General features: G+C 41.0%; 3 protein-coding genes across 8 annotated transcripts in view; 2 read left to right on the plus strand and 1 right to left on the minus strand.

The window, feature by feature from the left end:
- The window catches only part of LOC135263856 (LHFPL tetraspan subfamily member 7 protein), a 102,689-nt gene extending 99,146 nt beyond the window's left edge, over nucleotides 1-3,543 (plus strand). Inside the window, exon 3 of the mRNA XM_064352300.1 lies at nucleotides 890-3,543. Within this exon, the coding sequence (XP_064208370.1) occupies nucleotides 890-1,116 (227 nt within the window). The 3' untranslated portion in view covers nucleotides 1,117-3,543. The remainder of the gene's footprint in view (nucleotides 1-889) is intronic.
- A 48-nt stretch (nucleotides 3,544-3,591) lies between these two features.
- On the minus strand, nucleotides 3,592-8,786 carry LOC135263855 (spermatogenesis-associated protein 22). 5 transcript variants are annotated; one of them, XM_064352298.1, is made up of 8 exons: nucleotides 8,319-8,784; nucleotides 7,694-7,794; nucleotides 7,269-7,412; nucleotides 6,882-7,044; nucleotides 5,640-5,982; nucleotides 5,220-5,328; nucleotides 4,990-5,087; nucleotides 3,592-4,206 (listed from the first exon to the last, which is right to left on the minus strand). In XM_064352298.1, exons 2-8 carry the CDS (start codon nucleotides 7,734-7,736, stop codon nucleotides 4,015-4,017), a joined length of 1,092 nt encoding a protein of 363 aa, XP_064208368.1. In that variant the 5' UTR covers nucleotides 7,737-7,794; nucleotides 8,319-8,784; the 3' UTR covers nucleotides 3,592-4,014. The 5 variants fall into 5 exon arrangements, 4 of the variants coding, with proteins under 4 accessions (XP_064208368.1, XP_064208366.1, XP_064208365.1 ...); XM_064352296.1 differs by having other exon boundaries at nucleotides 5,220-5,346; XM_064352295.1 differs by having other exon boundaries at nucleotides 5,220-5,349.
- Nucleotides 8,787-15,452: 6,666 nt separating this feature from the next.
- Nucleotides 15,453-17,529, plus strand: part of cltca (clathrin, heavy chain a (Hc)) — a 43,547-nt gene continuing 41,470 nt past the window's right edge. Inside the window, exon 1 of one of the 2 annotated variants that reach the window (XM_064352301.1) lies at nucleotides 15,453-15,786. In XM_064352301.1, coding sequence (XP_064208371.1) covers nucleotides 15,745-15,786 — 42 coding nt within the window. In that variant the 5' untranslated portion in view covers nucleotides 15,453-15,744. The remainder of the gene's footprint in view (nucleotides 15,787-17,529) is intronic. The other variant, XM_064352302.1, reaches the window with a different exon arrangement.

The following is a 17,529-nucleotide window of genomic DNA, read 5'->3' on the forward strand; positions in this document are numbered from 1 at the left end:
TGATTAAAGAAACTCTGAAGCTGTAGCGTCGGTCCGGCAATTCAATTCTGTTCCGTTCTGTTCTGCTGCTGCTGCGGTTAATTGAATAAGACTGTGGAATGCTCGCATGTCCTTGTGCCCCAGTTCAATCCCGATAGAGACTGAGAGGAACCTGACCTTCCCTGCATTCTGTGAAGCGAACAGGCACCGAACGAGAGTCGGTAGATATTTTGGTGCTTTGGCGGTGCACACAGGTGACTCAATTTCCTAATGGCCGTGAAAGAAGTGATGGTGCCTATTAAAAGCCGGCGATAGTGAGCTCCTCCGTTTCAAGTACATCTTTGACATGTTTTTTTTGTGAGACACTAATGGATTTTTGTGAACGTGATTCATTTTGCTTCAAATCCAATCTGTGCTCCCTTTTCATTAAAACAATAAAAAGCTGTCGCTATTCCAAGAATTTCAGTCCCCTGGTTTGGGTAGCCGAAACCATCCAAACTCCTGATTGATCTGTTACCACCTCACAAACAGCAGACAGCTGATTAAACCAAAAGACTGATCTATTATCACTCTGTTCACATGATGGATAGCCTCTACTGCCATCTAGTGGACTGACAACGAATTTTCCAGTAGAACAAAAAAAAAAAATACGACACACCCTGCTCTCTTATATATTATTCATTTGCTTAACGGACACTCATGGTGGTTTACGGGCAATTTCCCCACACTCGACACGTTATCCATTTCCACAGCTGGAAACACACTGATTTAATTCTAGTCAAGGGTCTTGCCCAGGGGTGTAAGTAGCTTTTGATTTGAACCTGCAACCTTTTCGTTTACCGGCACTGAGCATCGACTCTTTTCCCTGTGACTGAAATCCTTCTCTTTCCTTCTCTGTTTTGTCCTCCAGTTTTCATCATGGCGTCTGGACTGCTGGTGTATCCTTTCGGACTCAATTCGGCCCTGGTGAAGTCCTTCTGTGGGGATTCCGGCATTTACTACGCGGGAGAGTGCCAAATCGGCTGGGGCTACATGTTGGCCATAGTGGGAGTCATGCTCACCCTCTTCCTGCCTTTCTTTGCCAAATATGCACCGAAGGAGCACTTATCTCCCACCCCTCTGCCCACCATTTTATAGTGACAACATTTGCAGGTGACTCTTTAGAACGCAAGTGTGTGTAACACACCCAAAGTACACGTTTTCATCTGTCATGCGAAATACTGCTTCCACAGTTCTTTACTTTACGGGATGAAATGGATTTTGTATCTGCCTGCCAATCAAACTCACCTAACTATTTTATCACATTGCAACAAAAAAGTTATTGTTATTTTTATACTTCAGTTTTTTTTTTTTTTATCAATATACTAATCTGTTTGAAGGACTAGATGTCTTTGCCTGACGTGCAAAGATTGTGAACAACAGACCAAGAACAATAAATGACCAATATCTGGAAGTGTACCAGCCCCTTGTACAGTACATGAAATAATTTTTGACTGTCATTTGTAGGTGTAAGGGACTTATGTCTGCTTTGGGTTACCGTAGCGTACCATAGCCTGCTATAATGCATGGGCTGTAAATCTAACATTCCAGAATAATCTCTGCTATCAGGGAGTTTGTGCGTTTAGTGCGTGGAGGGGACAGCAGAAAGAGGAAACTTTGAGGTGAAAGAAGAAGAAACTTTTCAGGGGCTTTTTTAAAAAAAACTAACAGAAAATCTTTCAAAATTTTAATTATCTTTTTATTGGTGAAAAACACTTCAGTGGACTGAACATGGACTGAATTGAAAAACTGATAAGGAAATTTGACAAAATGGATCTGAAGATGGATGTGAACTTGGAAAGGGATAAAGGTGCTCATTACATCGGTGACTGTGCTGAACGGATGTGCTGTGTTTTGAGTTTTTGTTGTACATAGTGTCTGGACTTGAGACCAGCTGCAGTATCTAACAACGCCGTGACTGTGAGGCATTTGAGAAGGGAAGAAATTGAAGGTGAAATAATAACTTATACATATTTTATGTGCATTTTAAATGTCTTGTGGCTGCACGGCCAAACTTCATACAACATGTATCAGTGATTTCTTTTTAAAAACCTGAAAATGTCAGTAGACCAACCTAACTGTCAAAGAGAAGTACCAGAAATCCACGTCACCTGCCTTCTGAAAATCCAGTCTTTTCAAAATATAAAGAAAGGAATTCTATCATGTGACTAAATAAATACACGTAATGACTTCAAAACTGTGTAAATTGATTTTTCACTGACTGGCGTAGGCATAACATACATCTATATCGACCCTTTGCCAAGTGCTGAAGGAAGAACGCATTTAAAATCCAAATCAGTAGGCTTTCTGTTAAGGGATGGTCTTAAGCTACAGAATAATTCAGGAGCAATGTACTTCAGGGGAAAAGGTAGAGAAAAGCAAGTGCTATTTGCTGAATAGCAGATGACATTGGGGTTGGTTCACAGTACCTAGTTTGGATAAACTTGCTTAAACCCAACCGACTTGTGCCTTCATACAGTAACAACTGCAACTTTCAATACTGTTCAGGTTGTCATCGATTTCTGGAAAAACTGTGTATTGTTCTGTGAAACGATAAGCATACTTGGTTTTGTTTCATTCCTGTGTGTGTGTGTGTGTGGTACATTTTCGTAAATGTTTGCAGTTGTACTGTGTAGAAAGAACATGATTTTAACAGAGTTAAATGCTACCGCAGTCCTGGTGTTTCCGAATACGCGACGGTACTCTTCTCGCGCTAAATCGCGCCCGGCACGTTTGTCAATTAGCTACGTGGAATAAATCACCGTAATCACTCTATTAAAAAGGTCACGACGTGCTCTTAATGCATTCATTTACCTTAGCATAGGACTCTGCATGGGAGAACTGTGGCCGTACAAATTGAACGTGTCCTGTAGTTATCAGTTACCCTGTAATGTGTTAAGCATGGCGAAATTAATGACCTCGTTAGCGGAGGTAATGCAAGTTTTTTTTATCTGTTCTGCAAATTCCTTTTTTAAACTGTGTTCAAGGATAATTTAATGGATCAAGCAGTGTGCAGTAGAGCACCACAGACTCAACATTATCACACGATCTCCCCTGCTCCAAACTGTTTTTTGCGCTGTCCTCAATTTCATGGTTACTTGTCTTAACAATGGGAAATATTAATGGAGCCTTCTGGGTGGATGGGCTAATATAAAATGGAAACTTGTTAAAATAATAAAAGAAAATCACCCACGATGATGATGTTAAACTTGTCAAAACCTCACTGGCTGTGCTTTGACTCTGATTGTTGCAGATAATTTTTTTTAAGTGTGTTGAACATTGTATGTATAGTCTTAACACTGGTGGAACTCTGTTTTGTAGATTAGATGTAATGAGTTTCCATTGTATCTTTTGGTTGTAAATAAAACAAATTGTGTGAGCTCACTTTTCATTCTAAAATGTCCTTTTGAAATATATATTTTGAAATATTACCTCATCAACATGTGTTTAACCCCTGAAACTTAACATTGTTAGCTGTTCTGTGGATATCCTTTGTAATAAAATGTTTCCTAAACCACAAAGATATTTTTATTTTTTTCTCAATGGTTAAAAACAAACCACTGTTCAGACTGATCACTGATGAAAACATTTTATTCACTGACTCGACACAAACAGATCTGAGCATATGAACAGATATGTATGAAAAAACAGTGGGACTTAATGAGGAATCACACGGATGTGCATTTTCCCCCATTCCATATATGGCTCTACACAGTATATATTAACCTTCATATTCAATTATATTAATCAGCTGCGAAATCTGCAATGGAATGTGCAGATCTGACAGCAATCTGATGCTAAAAGAACAGAAATAAATATATAAATATAACATATTTAATGTGAACAACATTCAAACAGTTCCTAAAAATCTCATATGAGGAAAACAATCATGTTATGCAGAGAAACCGATTCAGGTTTTCTTGCGTTTGGAACACTTCTTAACCAATTAAATGTTGAGCTGCCGCTGGCCACGCCCCCTTGCCCTCCCCCTACAGGTCAGATCTCGCTGAAGGACTGGAGCAGCCGCCTCATCTCCGCGTCCGACGCCCTCACCGACTCCTGGGCGTTCCTCTGCTCCGAGGGGGAGGCGGGTCTGACCGACACGCAGGTGAGCAGGTCCCGCCCCCCGTGGTAGTTCCCCACGCAGCGGTGCACCTGGCCCCGGATCAGCCTGGGAAGGTCCCGGTCCTGCGTGGGGGGGTGGTGGGGATGAGAGGGCGAGGGGGTGGGGGGGTGTCGAGGGGAGGGGTGCGTGCTACCTCTCCCTGCAGCTGCTCTGAGCTTCACTCGCTTCACTTGCTCTGCAGCTGGCTTTTAAATTCAGACGCTTATTTTTAGCACCCTCTGTAATATTCATGAGGAAAGCCATGACTAATTCAAGCCGAGTGGATTTCTCTTCTGAGTGCGCAGAGAACGTATCAACACTGCTGCATGAGCAAGATGACAACCAGAGACCCCGCTGTCAGCCTGTGTTTATATGTACACACACAGCAGAAAAACAAAGGAAGGTCCTCCAATTGACTCTTACTAGGAGGCTACAGCCATTGTTTCATTGTTTCATTGTCCTTTGATTGGCTACAGAATATATAAAAGGAGGCTACAGCTGATCTGTAATGCCCTTTGATTGGCTCTATAAAAGAAGGCTACAGCTGATCTGTAACGCCCTTTAAGTTGCCCTCTATAGGAGTAGGAGGAGGTTACAGCTGATCTGTAATGCCTTTTGATTGGCTCTGTAAAAGACCGCTACAGCTGATTTGTGATGCCCTTTGATTGGCTCGATAAAAGGAGGCCACAGCTGATTTGTGATGCCCTTTGATTGGCTCGATAAAAGGAGGCTACAGCTGATCTGCAATGCCCTTTGGTTGGCTCTCGAAGAGGAGAGGAGAAGAGGAGTCTACAGACATTCTTTGATGCCCTTGAATTATTAACTCCCAAGAGCAGGGCTTCCAGAGGAAGTGGTTAAAGACTCACAGTTTCGTAGAAGACGCAGCGCACAACATCCTTCCCGTCCCTCAAGAGGAAGCTCTTTGCACCGTGATTACCGACCGTGACTGCAGAGTCGAGAGTCGCTGGAGAAGGGGGGGTGGGGGGAGCGATTAGAATCGCGTAAAAGCTGAAGAGACCCACCTCAGCCTTTTATGTACTGTACCGTGTAAACACATTCATCTGCATGTCAGCCAGGCAGAGCTGAGGGAACCCACCGAAAACCTCAAACAAGCAGGCCACTCTGTCCTTGTACTGGCTCCAGTGCTTCATCCCCCCGATGACCGTGGTCAGGACGCGCAGGGAACTGTCCACCGCCAGCTTAATCTGCAACACAGCTGATTTCTGCTAAATACAGGTAGCAAAAATGCTAAATTGTAGCACGCTAACCAATATGACAGCATATACAGCATCTCTGATGATGGTGCACTTCAGAATTCTCTCTGTGTGTGTGAATTAGTTTTGACATTATGCAAATCAAGTTTTTCAGTGCCTGGATAATTTGTGGTTAGTCATGCTAGACTACAATACCTTTAGACCGTTCTTTATTATCCTTCAAAGTGTCATTGTGCTAATGCAATTCATTCCCTCTGCATCTATGAACTTTTTGAAATACTCAACATTCGGCTTCTCATTACCTGAGGCCGGGTGGCATTTTTGGTGGGAAGAACCGGGTTATCTTCTTTGAACTGACCGCTGTGAGCGGTGAACTTCCAGGTCGAGTCCTGCCATTGGCCGCCTGCAGCGGGCGGGTGCGGCGGGGGCGGCGTGGTCACCGGTCTTTGCGGTTGCAGTGGACGGAAGGATCCTTGGAGACCTGGCTGTCTGTGCACTGACTGCTGGCCTGATTGCACGTAAGTGTGGGAAGGCTGGGACCGGTACTGAACGCTTCCCCTGCTGTCGGGGAAACTGCACGGTTTGGCGCCGGGCTGTGCACTGGGGCCCTGCCAACCCGTTGATCCCGGCTGTCCCATTTGCGGTCTGCAACACCGAATTGAAACAATTACGAGGCGCTTAATTAAAGACGGGCACATTATTTCAAGAAGACTGCAAACCAACTTAACATTAAATGGAATAAATCTGCTGGGGGAACAGGGGACAGGGGAACTGTCGCTCAAAGCTTTGTCCTGTAATTAATTAGTTTTAGTCAAGCTGTATTTATTTTAATGAATAAAGTGTGATATATGTATTGACCATCACAAAGGATAATGTTGCTTGATGTTGGTATAGATATGGTACATTCCAAGCAAAATGTTGCACGTTTAAACAAATATTTAAACAATAATCACTTTTACAAGACAGATCTATGCACTACACAATATGACCAAAAGTATATGGATACCTCTTGGTCTGGTGCTGTTTTTCATGGTTTGGGCTAGGCCCCTTAGTTCCATTGAAGGCAAATCTTAATCCATCAGCATACAATCACATTCTAGATGATTCTGTGCTTCCCCAGCAGTTTGGGGAAGGCCCTTTCCTGTTTCAGCCTGACAGTGCCCCCGGGCAGACAGTGAGGCCCATATAGAACTGTGAGAAAGAACTTGACGAGCCTGCACAAAGCCCAGACCTCAACTGCATCCAACATCTTTTGGATCAGCTGGAAAGCTAACTGCAAGCCTGGCCTGATCGCCCAATCAGTGCCTGACCTCGCTATTGCTCTACTGGCTGAACGGAGGCAAATCCCTGCAGCAATGCTTCAACATCTAGTATAAAGCCTTCCCAGAAGAGTGGAGATTGTTATAGCAGCAAAGGGTACCCATAATTTCGGATGAGATGTTGGATGTCAGGTGTCCCCATGCTTTTGGCCATGCAGTGTATGTATATTCAGGGCTTCAGAAGTCTTATCTAAAATATTTTGGATACTTGACGATAATCTTTACCCCACGTTTCCAGTTCTACTGGGATGTGTTAATGGCGCAAGGCCTCTTCCCGCAGAGCTGGCTGCTGGTCTGTTGCTCAGCTGTCCTTGCCTGCTCCACGGACTGTTTTGCCCAGCAGACATTATGTAGTTTGGGGCATTGCCATCAGAGTTCCCAGAATTCCCTGAGGAAATAGTTGCTTACATTTGAGACTGTCTTTTGAATGTTATTTTTTCTGGATGCTGCTGTGTGAGAGAAAGTGCTAGACTGAATTAGCAAATTCCCTGTATTTTAGCGTCATCTAGTGCAAATGAGATTATAACATCAGTGTAAACAAGTACATGATTGTTACAGCGCTGTTACACAACTTGGCAACAATTCATACAATATGGCTGCATGCCATGTTACCTGATGACATCGAGGGAGAAGCCAAGCTCTCTGCTGGATGAAATTCATTGCTGGCAGTCCGGCAGAATTCATTCTCAGGTGGATTTGATGTCAAAGGTAGCCGGCTTCTTCTCTTTTGATTAAACAGTGGCACAGACAGACAACCTACATAGGAACAACACTGACTTTAATTAGCAGTTTTAAAATATTTTATATTACAAGGATTCTATTAAAGTGTTAATAACTGATTTTTCTTGTGTAGGCTATACATTGTTTTTGTTTTTATTTTTTTAAGTACAATTTGTTTTCCATAATCGATTAGCTGTACTGGGATATACCTTGCAATTATCTTCAATTTTTAAAAAAAAATTATTATTATTTTTTTTTTTTTACATTGTTACATGTTTACATAAAATGAGTTAGCTAACACAATGTGACTATCTTACCAGCAGTGGGTCTGGGTAAAGTTTCGCTCAAATTCCTTTTCATTTTAGTGATGGAATTAATTAATTAATCTTATTCCAGCAGTTCCTCGATTAATAATACCCTGAGAAACATAAAACCGCGATTAATCTCTAGATCTTTACATTTTAAAATAATTACAGAGTGAATGCTTTGTTTGCTGCATTGCTATTTACCTTATGCATTTTAACTGAAAATTGATCTCTAAACTCCGCTCAAAGTGAAGTTGAAAAGTGACAGGATGCTAATGACAGTTACCATTAGCATAATATTGCACATTCGTTGCCAAGTTAATCAGCTTCAAGCTATCTTGACCCTGACGTTAAGTATATGTTGTTGATTTATCCTTACCTAACTAGCTATGGTGACATATTTACCACTCAAAGCATAACGTAAAACAAATGAAATGCGGGCGATAAAATTTTTAGATAGATAACTGATAACTGTTTACAACATTACTAGCTAATGTTAGCAAGCTAGTTAACGTTCAACACAAACTTGAGGGACGAACTCAGCTGGTACATATTTCAGTGCCGTTTCCCCATACAATCAGCATAGTTTTCCCCAGTTGTTTCAAATATAAATGGATAAATAACCAGCGATACCTACGCTTCGGTATAAGAAAATTATTTCTTGAACCTCTCATTCGGGCCAAACTAAAAATGCTTCTTGTTCTGTGTGAAGCCCAGTGCGCGCCAGGTCAAGCTCGCGATGTCACCTGTCTGGTGGCAGCCGGTCGAGCCACTTGGACACCTCTGTGGATTTTAAATGAGGCTCAGATACCGTGTGTTACTGCACTGAACTATTTTGAAACGATACGAGGACCAATTGTATTAAATTTAAAATCTTCAAACTGTTCAAATGTTTTAAAGAAATGTGTTCCCTGCAAAAATTCCCTTACACACAGATGAATCTCCATTCTCATCATATTTTACGTGAGAATAAAACGAAATAATATTTAGCCCCTAGATGGCACTGAAGTTCAGCCAAAGCAGTGATTTGCTGAGCTGTGACGAAATAATACAGCGACTGGAATAAGGAAGTCCTATGCATAGAATTTACCACTCATTTAAAAAGTCGTTATGGAGATATAGTTCAGGATATTTACACTTGGTAATTAACTCTACCCTTGGCTTTAAGCCTATTTTGAATTTGTGTTAGCAGTAGAATTTACCAGAAGAACGAACTATTTGTGCCAGTGTGAATGTATAGTTTGCTTCGAGGCAAGTTCAGAGCACATGTGTGTCCTTGTGTAAAATACAATTATCAACGAACTCACCCAGTGTATCTTCCTAGTATATGTAGAAATGAGGGTAACATGCACATTAATATATCTCTGTGAGGCACATTCTCTGTCTTGATCATTAAAGGGGAAAATGTATTGAAAGTAACCACTGACTAGAGTGACAATTTTTAGTGGATTTTAATAAAAGAGGATGGGACGGGAGGGCATTATGAACATAATACTAGGCTGTTTGTTTATATAAGGTCTATGGAAAATCTAACTGGACATTTTAGGTATTTAGAAATCCCACCTGGATGGATATTTGTGGTCTCAAAGGAATAACTGTCCGGTTAATAGAGGACATCTGGTCAGCCTGCAATCGGGAGCCTATATCATGGGTGTACTGAGTGCCTTGGAGATCGTGAAAGCCTTGACAATATAACGTGACAGAATTGTGATCTTTGCACAATGGCCTCCTTTAGAGTCACATGCCATACAAGGACTCTCGGTTGTCCCCCTGCAAAGTCTTTGACCTCCAGTCCATCCCCACCTCAGTCCTCTGTCCCGCATCTATTTTGCATGTATGGTGTCGCTACCCAGCTTGGATGCACCAACACCCTCTGCTGCCTTAACACTTTCAATATGATGATCTTAATGTCGTAGAAGTCCTAGGACTATTTTTCCTCACGCATGATTGCTTCAGATGGGGTGGGTTTAGTTGGTGCGTCATTGGCTGGCATATTATAATTGTGACCTGTGACCTGATGTTGTTCCATATCTAATTTGTCCTGTCCTAAAAAAAAATCTGTTTTATATACGCAGCTTCGAATACATAGCCAGATCATCTGTAGGAGAGTGGGTTGTTCAGGTCTTTCTTTTGGTTTATTTGTATGGCACTTTTCACAAAGGGCATTATCAGAAAGCAGCTTTACAGAGAACCGGGTCTGAAGCCAGTACTGGACATGAAACATCTCATTTCAGGCCCCTGTGGCCTGCTTTGCACAGGAGCAGGGCTGCAGTTATGCATTCTGAGATTGAAAATTCTGCAGCAAATTTTCAGTATTCTCTGAGCTGAAAAGTAGCACACAGCATTTTGTTTGTTTGGACCATAAGAAATAACAGCAGCTTACATTTTCAACAGCTTTATTGTTATTTCTAAGTAACTTAGTGAACCAAGTTGTAAAAAGCCTTGTGAGAATCTCAGGGAAAAGTCCATGTGCCTCGTCAACACAAGCTATTTAGCAAAGCCAAACAACTTGTTCGGCATTCAACATTTTTCCCTTAACTTTTACTTACAAATAAACACAAATGCTTTATTGTACCAATTAATATAATGTTACTTCAATATGCTGTGTTTAAAATGGAAAAAGGAAAGCACGCATCTGTGAGTCAAAATAAAGGTTGAATATTGATTGAATCCAGTCCTGTGGGATGTGTCTGATGTATGACACTTGAAATGATACAGTTTTTCTGAATGTCTTATGCACAGTAAAGTGTCCAGTGTTAATTCAACTCTAAAAGAGTGCATGAGTCCGATAGGGACCAAATATGTACTCTTTTACAATTGAATTAACACTGGACATTTTACTGTGCATGAGACATTCAGAAAAACCATATCATAACAAGTGTCATACATCAGACACATCCCATAGGACTGGATTCAATGAATATCATCCTAAGATTTAACACTGAGCATTTTCCTGTGTGATCGTGACTCAGGACTTACACTGAATGTAAAGACTTTCAGAAGATTGTCTCTTGTGGCTGTGTGTCCCCAGCAGAGCAGCTGGAAGTGCAGTAGGAAGCAGAAAGGAAGCATCAGCAGCTGTGACTTCACCAGTCTGCCCAGAGTCACTGGGCCGGGTATGGACAACAGTTCCACCCCCACAGGAACACCTGACTGTTTGAAACATGGGGATTCCCTGTCTTAGCGCTCGCACTGTTACTCAAAAAAGCCCCTTTCTTCAGTCAGTAGACATCTGGTTTTCGGGTTATTCAAGTGATCCGAGACAACCGAACACAATGTTTTTCTGCGCTATCAACCAAAGACAATTAACATCTTAGAAGAAATCTTTTGTCAGACACTGAATACTGTGGCAAATCTGCTGCAGCATTGCAAATGACCGACTCCATAAAAGTTGCAAAAAGGAAAAAAAAAAACCTCATAAGTTTTAATTTCGCCCATGAAATGAGTCGCTTCAACTGTGTAATTTAGCATTGCAACCAGTTAATCTACTTTTAGAGTCCATGGAGCCTGCATTAAAGAAGTTAAGAACGGTGTCAGGAGATCGTAAATCTCACTATATTAAAGTGAGCAATTCCAGCAGGTGGCTTCTGCTAAGCCATGGTTGTAAAGCAATCTAAACTCGTACTACTGGTAGCAACGATCAGTTTGAGAAATTATTTACAGGATGACTTTGAACAGTGTTTTAAACAGCCCATATTTCCTCATCTGAACTTCTGTACAATATTTTACTTGCTGCTGAACAAGCAAACATCCTCTCTTTTGCCATGTGCAAATGGAAAGGCAAAATTTTTCCAGGGCATTAAAGGAGTAGGCTATAATACGCTGTCAAGTGGTACTGACATAAAAAACCCACGATGTATCAATATCGTTTTTGCAAAGTGTTGGGAGTTCTTATGATTTATGGAAAAATTCCAAATATGGCTAATCAAGCATCTGCTTATGATTACTTCAGTATTGTTAGTCATAATCATTATTATTGATAAAGCACAGTGCAGTTTTTTGTCGACTGTGCATCAAATGGTATGAACTACATCCCTGAGGGTTTGCCGGCTTGGCCACACCATCATTCCACGGCTGACACAGTGTTCACGCCCATGAGACCTCGTGCTTAAGAGGCAGGGCTGAAGCCGTTTCCATGGTTGCACATCCATTCTGATTCGCTCAGTGCTGTGCAGTGATTCCCCAGCTGTGTAGTGCTGCGATGACCGCATTCTCTTTGCAGACGTGAAGTAAGCCTTCTTCCTGGAGACACAGCTGGGAAAGATGCACTAAGGGCTCCATCAGGTGACCACAGGCATGCCTAGACAGACATCGGTGGCCAATCAGAGCCTTTGGAGACCCTGGGGAACGGCGGTTCCTCTGAACGGAAACATAGTGTACCAGAGGATCCTGGTAGTACTGAATAAATTAAACACAATGTTGAAAGAAAGAATCATTTTAATTTAACTTTTATAATCCATGATTGCCCTTTATAATGCAAGATAATCCATGATGTAGCATAGTGGCTGGGAACAGGATGCATAAGCAAATCCAGGGTGGGACACTGATGCACTCATGAACTCATGAATCTTAGATAACAGCTGTTTATATAGTGCTGGACACTGCTAATATGTCATTGAAAATAATATAAATCACCCTGTATGAAAAGGCTTGCTAAACAAATAAATGTGTTATAATTATGATTTATTTTCCCTATGGTATATTCCTTTACCCTATATATGACAGGTGGAGAAACCCCCTTTGCAATGCTTATGGCAAAACATTTCACAAATCACTTTTACTGCAAAGGTCTGGTAGACTGAGTGGATATGGACCAAACTGGAAGTACTAACATACACAATAAATGCTAAAAAGCAAAAAATGAATCAACTACCAACTGTGTGGAAATGTCACTAATCCCATTAATAAATTCTTAATTGCTAATTAGAACAAATTGTGTTTTCCTTTGTTTCAAAGTACAATTATATATGGAATGCAAAATATGCAACGGGCTTTTCAATTTCACATTGCGTCATTTATCACTACGCAATAAAACAGCAAGAGATTACCTGAGATGAGAGCGTATTCATATATTGCAGCAGAACAGCAGTGGAGCATTACTCAAGCTTTTAGAGGGCATTCCATTTTTGGCAAACTACCCCTTTTATCGCATTCCTCACCTTTCACCCCTGAAAAATAAGCGGGGTGGACTGCTGAATCTGAAAAACTGTGATTCAGGCGGCCAGGAAATACACAGGATGCAATGGTGTTGAGTCATCACATACAGTATGACTTCTGACAGCATTTCACTGTGAATTTCGTTCAAAACACCTTATCATTCAAGTATTGTAGGAGACAGAATTTGATGCCAACAATCACAACAGTCACATTTATATGAACATCAAAAAGTCTGGTACTACAGCTAAAATAATATATGTGCTTCTAAATGACTATTCTAAAATTTGATTTGATTGAAAATGAAGTGAAATTCTTTAAATACACAATTGCTTTTTTTTATTTTTTTATTTTTTACAATTGCTTAACTGCCATGCAAACTCTATTTTGGCATTCCACTTCCAAAAACACAACTTCCCATTTCAAAACTCTTGCACAACAACTCAGCGTCCGAAAACACAGCTAACGCAACAGATGTTACACCCACCCAAATTTAAACCAAAACAGATTTATTAAGGCTGTCATCCCACTATTATTTTCAAATATGTTGCTACATGATTGTTTTACACATCTTTCACAGCCACACACCTCTTAGATCTTGTCCTGACCTGAACTAAATAAAATCTCAGCCTATTAACAATCGGACATTACAAAGCTAGTAGTTGTTCCTAATTTGAATGGGACAGTAGGTTACCTCAACAATATAACCTGCTATGATCAGCAGGCTTATTTTTTCCTTATGTGGAATGTGTTTGTACCTTAACTCCAGTTCTTTGAAGCATAGCTCTTTGAAAATGACCTTATCCCCATTTTTTTAACATTAGTGTTTTACAGTGTCCTTGAGTGACTGAATAAATGTTTTATTTCCATTCTGTGAGAGTACCTAGGAGGAATCACCTGATCATTACAGTGGTAGACAGCTCTAAGTAATAATATGGCCTTTTCATTTCACATTATACAAGAGGAAAATTTAAAAAATGAAGATTTGTATAGAATAAAAATAGTTGTCATGGGACAAGTGTTGTTATGTCATTAAAAACACTATCCGTACAATGTCTCCACATCACCTGTCATAATTTTTATACTGAATTGAAATGGTTAAAATAACCAATAGAATTCTCAATAGCATTCCGCTGTATAACTGTAGCTGAGAGTATGTGTAGAGCAACACACAACTGGCCAAAACATCACCCAGGTAGGATAAATCTCAGACAGCGGGGTGTTCCCCACCTCACACATAATAGCAACTCTTTAGATGGATTGGCTGCCTGGGTTGCCTGCATTAGTTCTGCAAGACGGAGGCTACTGTGCTCCATTGCGGTTGCTGGGTTCAGAAATTGATCTGTTGTTGACATATTTAATCTATTTACAAATATATAAAGAGATTCTGAATGGTTTTTATTGAGTGAAAACCAATCCGTAAAAAAGAGATTCATAAACTGTTGTTAATTGCATGTAAGCAGGATTTTTAATTATACAGGCCAAAATCTGAGCAAAAACCATCCATTGTGTTGTGGGTTTAAGAGATGCGGAGTGTGACACGATGCTCAGTTTGGCTCTAATGGGTTATTCAGGTAGCTACCATTTAATAAAGAGGGTAGTATAGTATATGGGTAGTATTTACCCAGCTTAAAGCTTCAAGCTGGGTAAATGCTTTAAAAATTAAGCTTGTAGTGGCTCGAGGCATTGTTGGAATGCATTGCCTGTACCCTCGAGTTTCCAAGAAGTCCCATGTCCCAACCTTACAGTCTGTGGTCCCAAGTCTATTCCATTAGTAACCTCAGTTTCCGCTTTAATAGTAACTTTTTGTCACTCGGCTTTGTATTTTTGAATCCTCAAACAAGTTTTATTGTAAGCTCTAGAAATAAATTCAATTTCTAATATTTTGTCTGTGCGTCATGGAATGCAGCCGAACCGTAGGGACAAGTTCAGAACATAAAAAATATGACGCAATCGACTCGGTTCAGAAGGGGACAGGTGTAGTTTGCGCTTTGGCATCTTCACGTCACCGTTTCCCAGGCAGTTCCAATACTTTCTGCAATGGTGCCCGTTTTAGATACAGTCAGGATCACTTCAACGAAATTAGCTATACAGTATTACATACCCAACGACCGTTAGATGTTCGCAGAAATAGGTTTTAATGTTAGTCGAATTAGTTTAGCTAGCCTACAGTTTTGCCAGATTAAATATCTTATTTGATATGATCAAAATCTTCGTGAAACGATTGTGTATGTTTTTTCGTCTTCAGTTAAAGCACGACTAATTCATTCGTGTTGATACAATAAAACACTACCAGGGCATCACAACCTTAGCAACCACCCCCGTTCAGCCTACTGAGGAACAACCGATTGAAACTCCGGAATTGACGTCAGTTCACGAGGACGAATGATGTGGCAAAAATGAAAGGGCGAATCGCAAAGAAATAGTTCTTATGCTATTCTATCCGTTATGTCAGTAATTTGCACACATTTCAGTTTCAGCGAATTGTAGCATTGTCCGTTGTTTTTTGTTCTTATTTACTGTTTTAGTATCAACATATAAGGCAGACATGTACAAATGATCACGGTGTATGTCACAATCTTCTTTTAACTAATTGTATCCTTCCGCCACCCTGAGGTCCAGAGCCGTTTCCGGATTGTTTCTCTCCTGAGCTGTTTCCGCCGCCATTGCAGGTTTCAAGAGTTCACTACTGCGGCCACTGATTGTCATTCAGGGGAAAAGCACAAGTAAACATCAACGGGCAAACAGAATAGTTAGCCGAACGACATCTCATATCTAAAAGAGAGTTTCCATCTACTCCTTTTGGACCCTTAACGAGCCGTTCTGTGGCTGTCCGGGTCGGACCTGAGTGAAGAAGCCGTAGTTAGCAATAGGAGATCCAGGAGGAGTGAGAGCTGAGAGGAACCGCCATGGCTCAGATCCTGCCTATCCGCTTCCAGGAGCACCTGCAGGTATGAATGGTGTAATATTTGAAAAATGTACGACCAGAAAACCCCCATTGTAAGAGAACCTAACTGGCTGGTTGAACGCAATAGGCTGAAAATTCTTCGTCCGTTTCGATATCTCGCTAACTAGCTAGTATCTAGCTAACCACCGCCTAATAGGTATCTTGGCTAACTAGCCTGCTAGCCGACCTTAGCTGACGCTAGTAAGCTTTACGAAAGCCGGTTGAGCGTTTGACATTATTTCACTTCGCTGACTCTGTAGCTAAGTTAATCGTTCGTTTCGGGGAATGTTTGCAAAGATTTTGCATAGCTTCGGTGATTGTAGTGATTGACACAATTTAGCTAGCTAGCTAACTAACCTAGCTAGACTACCCAAAGCGGTTTCCGCACTGTTGTCCGGCTCAAGGCCGGGTTACAGGAACATAAACTAGCTAGCTATGTGAAACCTTGTCATGTTGAATTTGTAGTTAGCACTTTGTAGACGTGCATAAAAATGCGTGAGCTGGATAACATTAATAGTCTGCCTTTTGCCTAGTTTTGTATGAACACCACGCAGCTTCGCTAGCTTTCTAGCTATGTTTTTGCTTGCTTTAGCTTCGAAAAGTAGTGACTGTCTGTCATAATGTAGAGCTTGCTAGCAAGTAGACTGTAGACTGTCAGGTTCACCAGTTCGCCTATTAACGTTACCTGGCGTTTGGTACTTATCTTAGCTGGCTTATTACTATGGAGGTAACGTGGAAGTAACCTTATTCCCACGCAGATCGCGAACCCGAATGACACCGTAGTATTAAAATTGAGTGACGTTTAAAATGTCGTCGTTTGCCACACACCTAGGGGTGAGATTGAAAATGTGTCAGCGGCAGGTGCCGAGAAAGACACGCCTTAGCTTAAGACAGCTTCGATAGCTAGCTAGCTACTTTTGACAGCACTTATCAGTGTTTCGATAGAGCCGTTCGTGTGTGTACTCAAAATGTCTTTAATGTTGCAATGTAGCTCATTTAAATTGAATGATGATGACAAACGGTGGTGAGATCAGAATTCTGGGTAGCCAGAGTGGAATATAAAAACAGTAAGTTACGTGGAACAATCGGCTTGTCAACTACGCGATGACATTTTTATTTTCTCCTAAAATATCCCTAAGAGGAAGCTAAACACGCACGATGCCCAATCGTGTCGATTTCTCTTTTGATTAACTTACGAACTTCAAATAATAAGTACACAAGTCAGGAAGGCCATTTTAGGAGATACATAAGCAAGACGTGATAGAGTGAAGGACACACAGATTGTTGTTGCGGGAAACAAATGAAAATCCACTGACTAACGTATGCATGTTTTAATCTTTGAACCTTGCTGCATAATTTTAAAAACGAAAAAAAGAAAAAAACTTGGCAAGGCTCTTCGGGGTATTGGAAATCTTCACCTTTTTATTTCCGTGTATTATGGGGCATACTATTGAATGAACTTAAGGTTTGCTTTTGGTAGCTAGGGAAGAAGTGACAGTTATTTCATTCATTATTAGCTTGATTTAAAGATTAGTTCTGTCCACTCTGGGTATTTGGAAATTCATGGATGCTTGTATTCTGAATTCCAACAAGGCATGCTCAGGTTTGGACGTCATCCTGGAGAATTCCGAATTTATATGATGCGGTAGTTTCAGCTACTCTTAATGTGAGAGACTAGACTGGTCACCATGTTACATACACTGTCACCATGTCATAGTGATTCAGTTACGGCTGTCATCCTGAGTGT

The sequence above is a fragment of the Anguilla rostrata genome, chromosome 9 (assembly GCF_018555375.3).
Source record: "Anguilla rostrata isolate EN2019 chromosome 9, ASM1855537v3, whole genome shotgun sequence".
Classification (NCBI taxonomy): domain Eukaryota; kingdom Metazoa; phylum Chordata; class Actinopteri; order Anguilliformes; family Anguillidae; genus Anguilla; species Anguilla rostrata.

Coding starts and splice junctions, on each gene's coding strand:
- LOC135263855 (XM_064352295.1), bottom strand. CDS start 7,736: ATGAAAAGGAATTTGAGCGAAACTTTACCCAGACCCACTGCTG. Junction 7,413..7,693: donor TTTACCCAGACCCACTGCTG/GTAAGATAGTCA, acceptor GTTCCTATGTAG/GTTGTCTGTCTGTGCCACTG. Junction 5,088..5,219: donor CTGCTTGTTTGAGGTTTTCG/GTGGGTTCCCTC, acceptor CCCCTTCTCCAG/CGACTCTCGACTCTGCAGTC.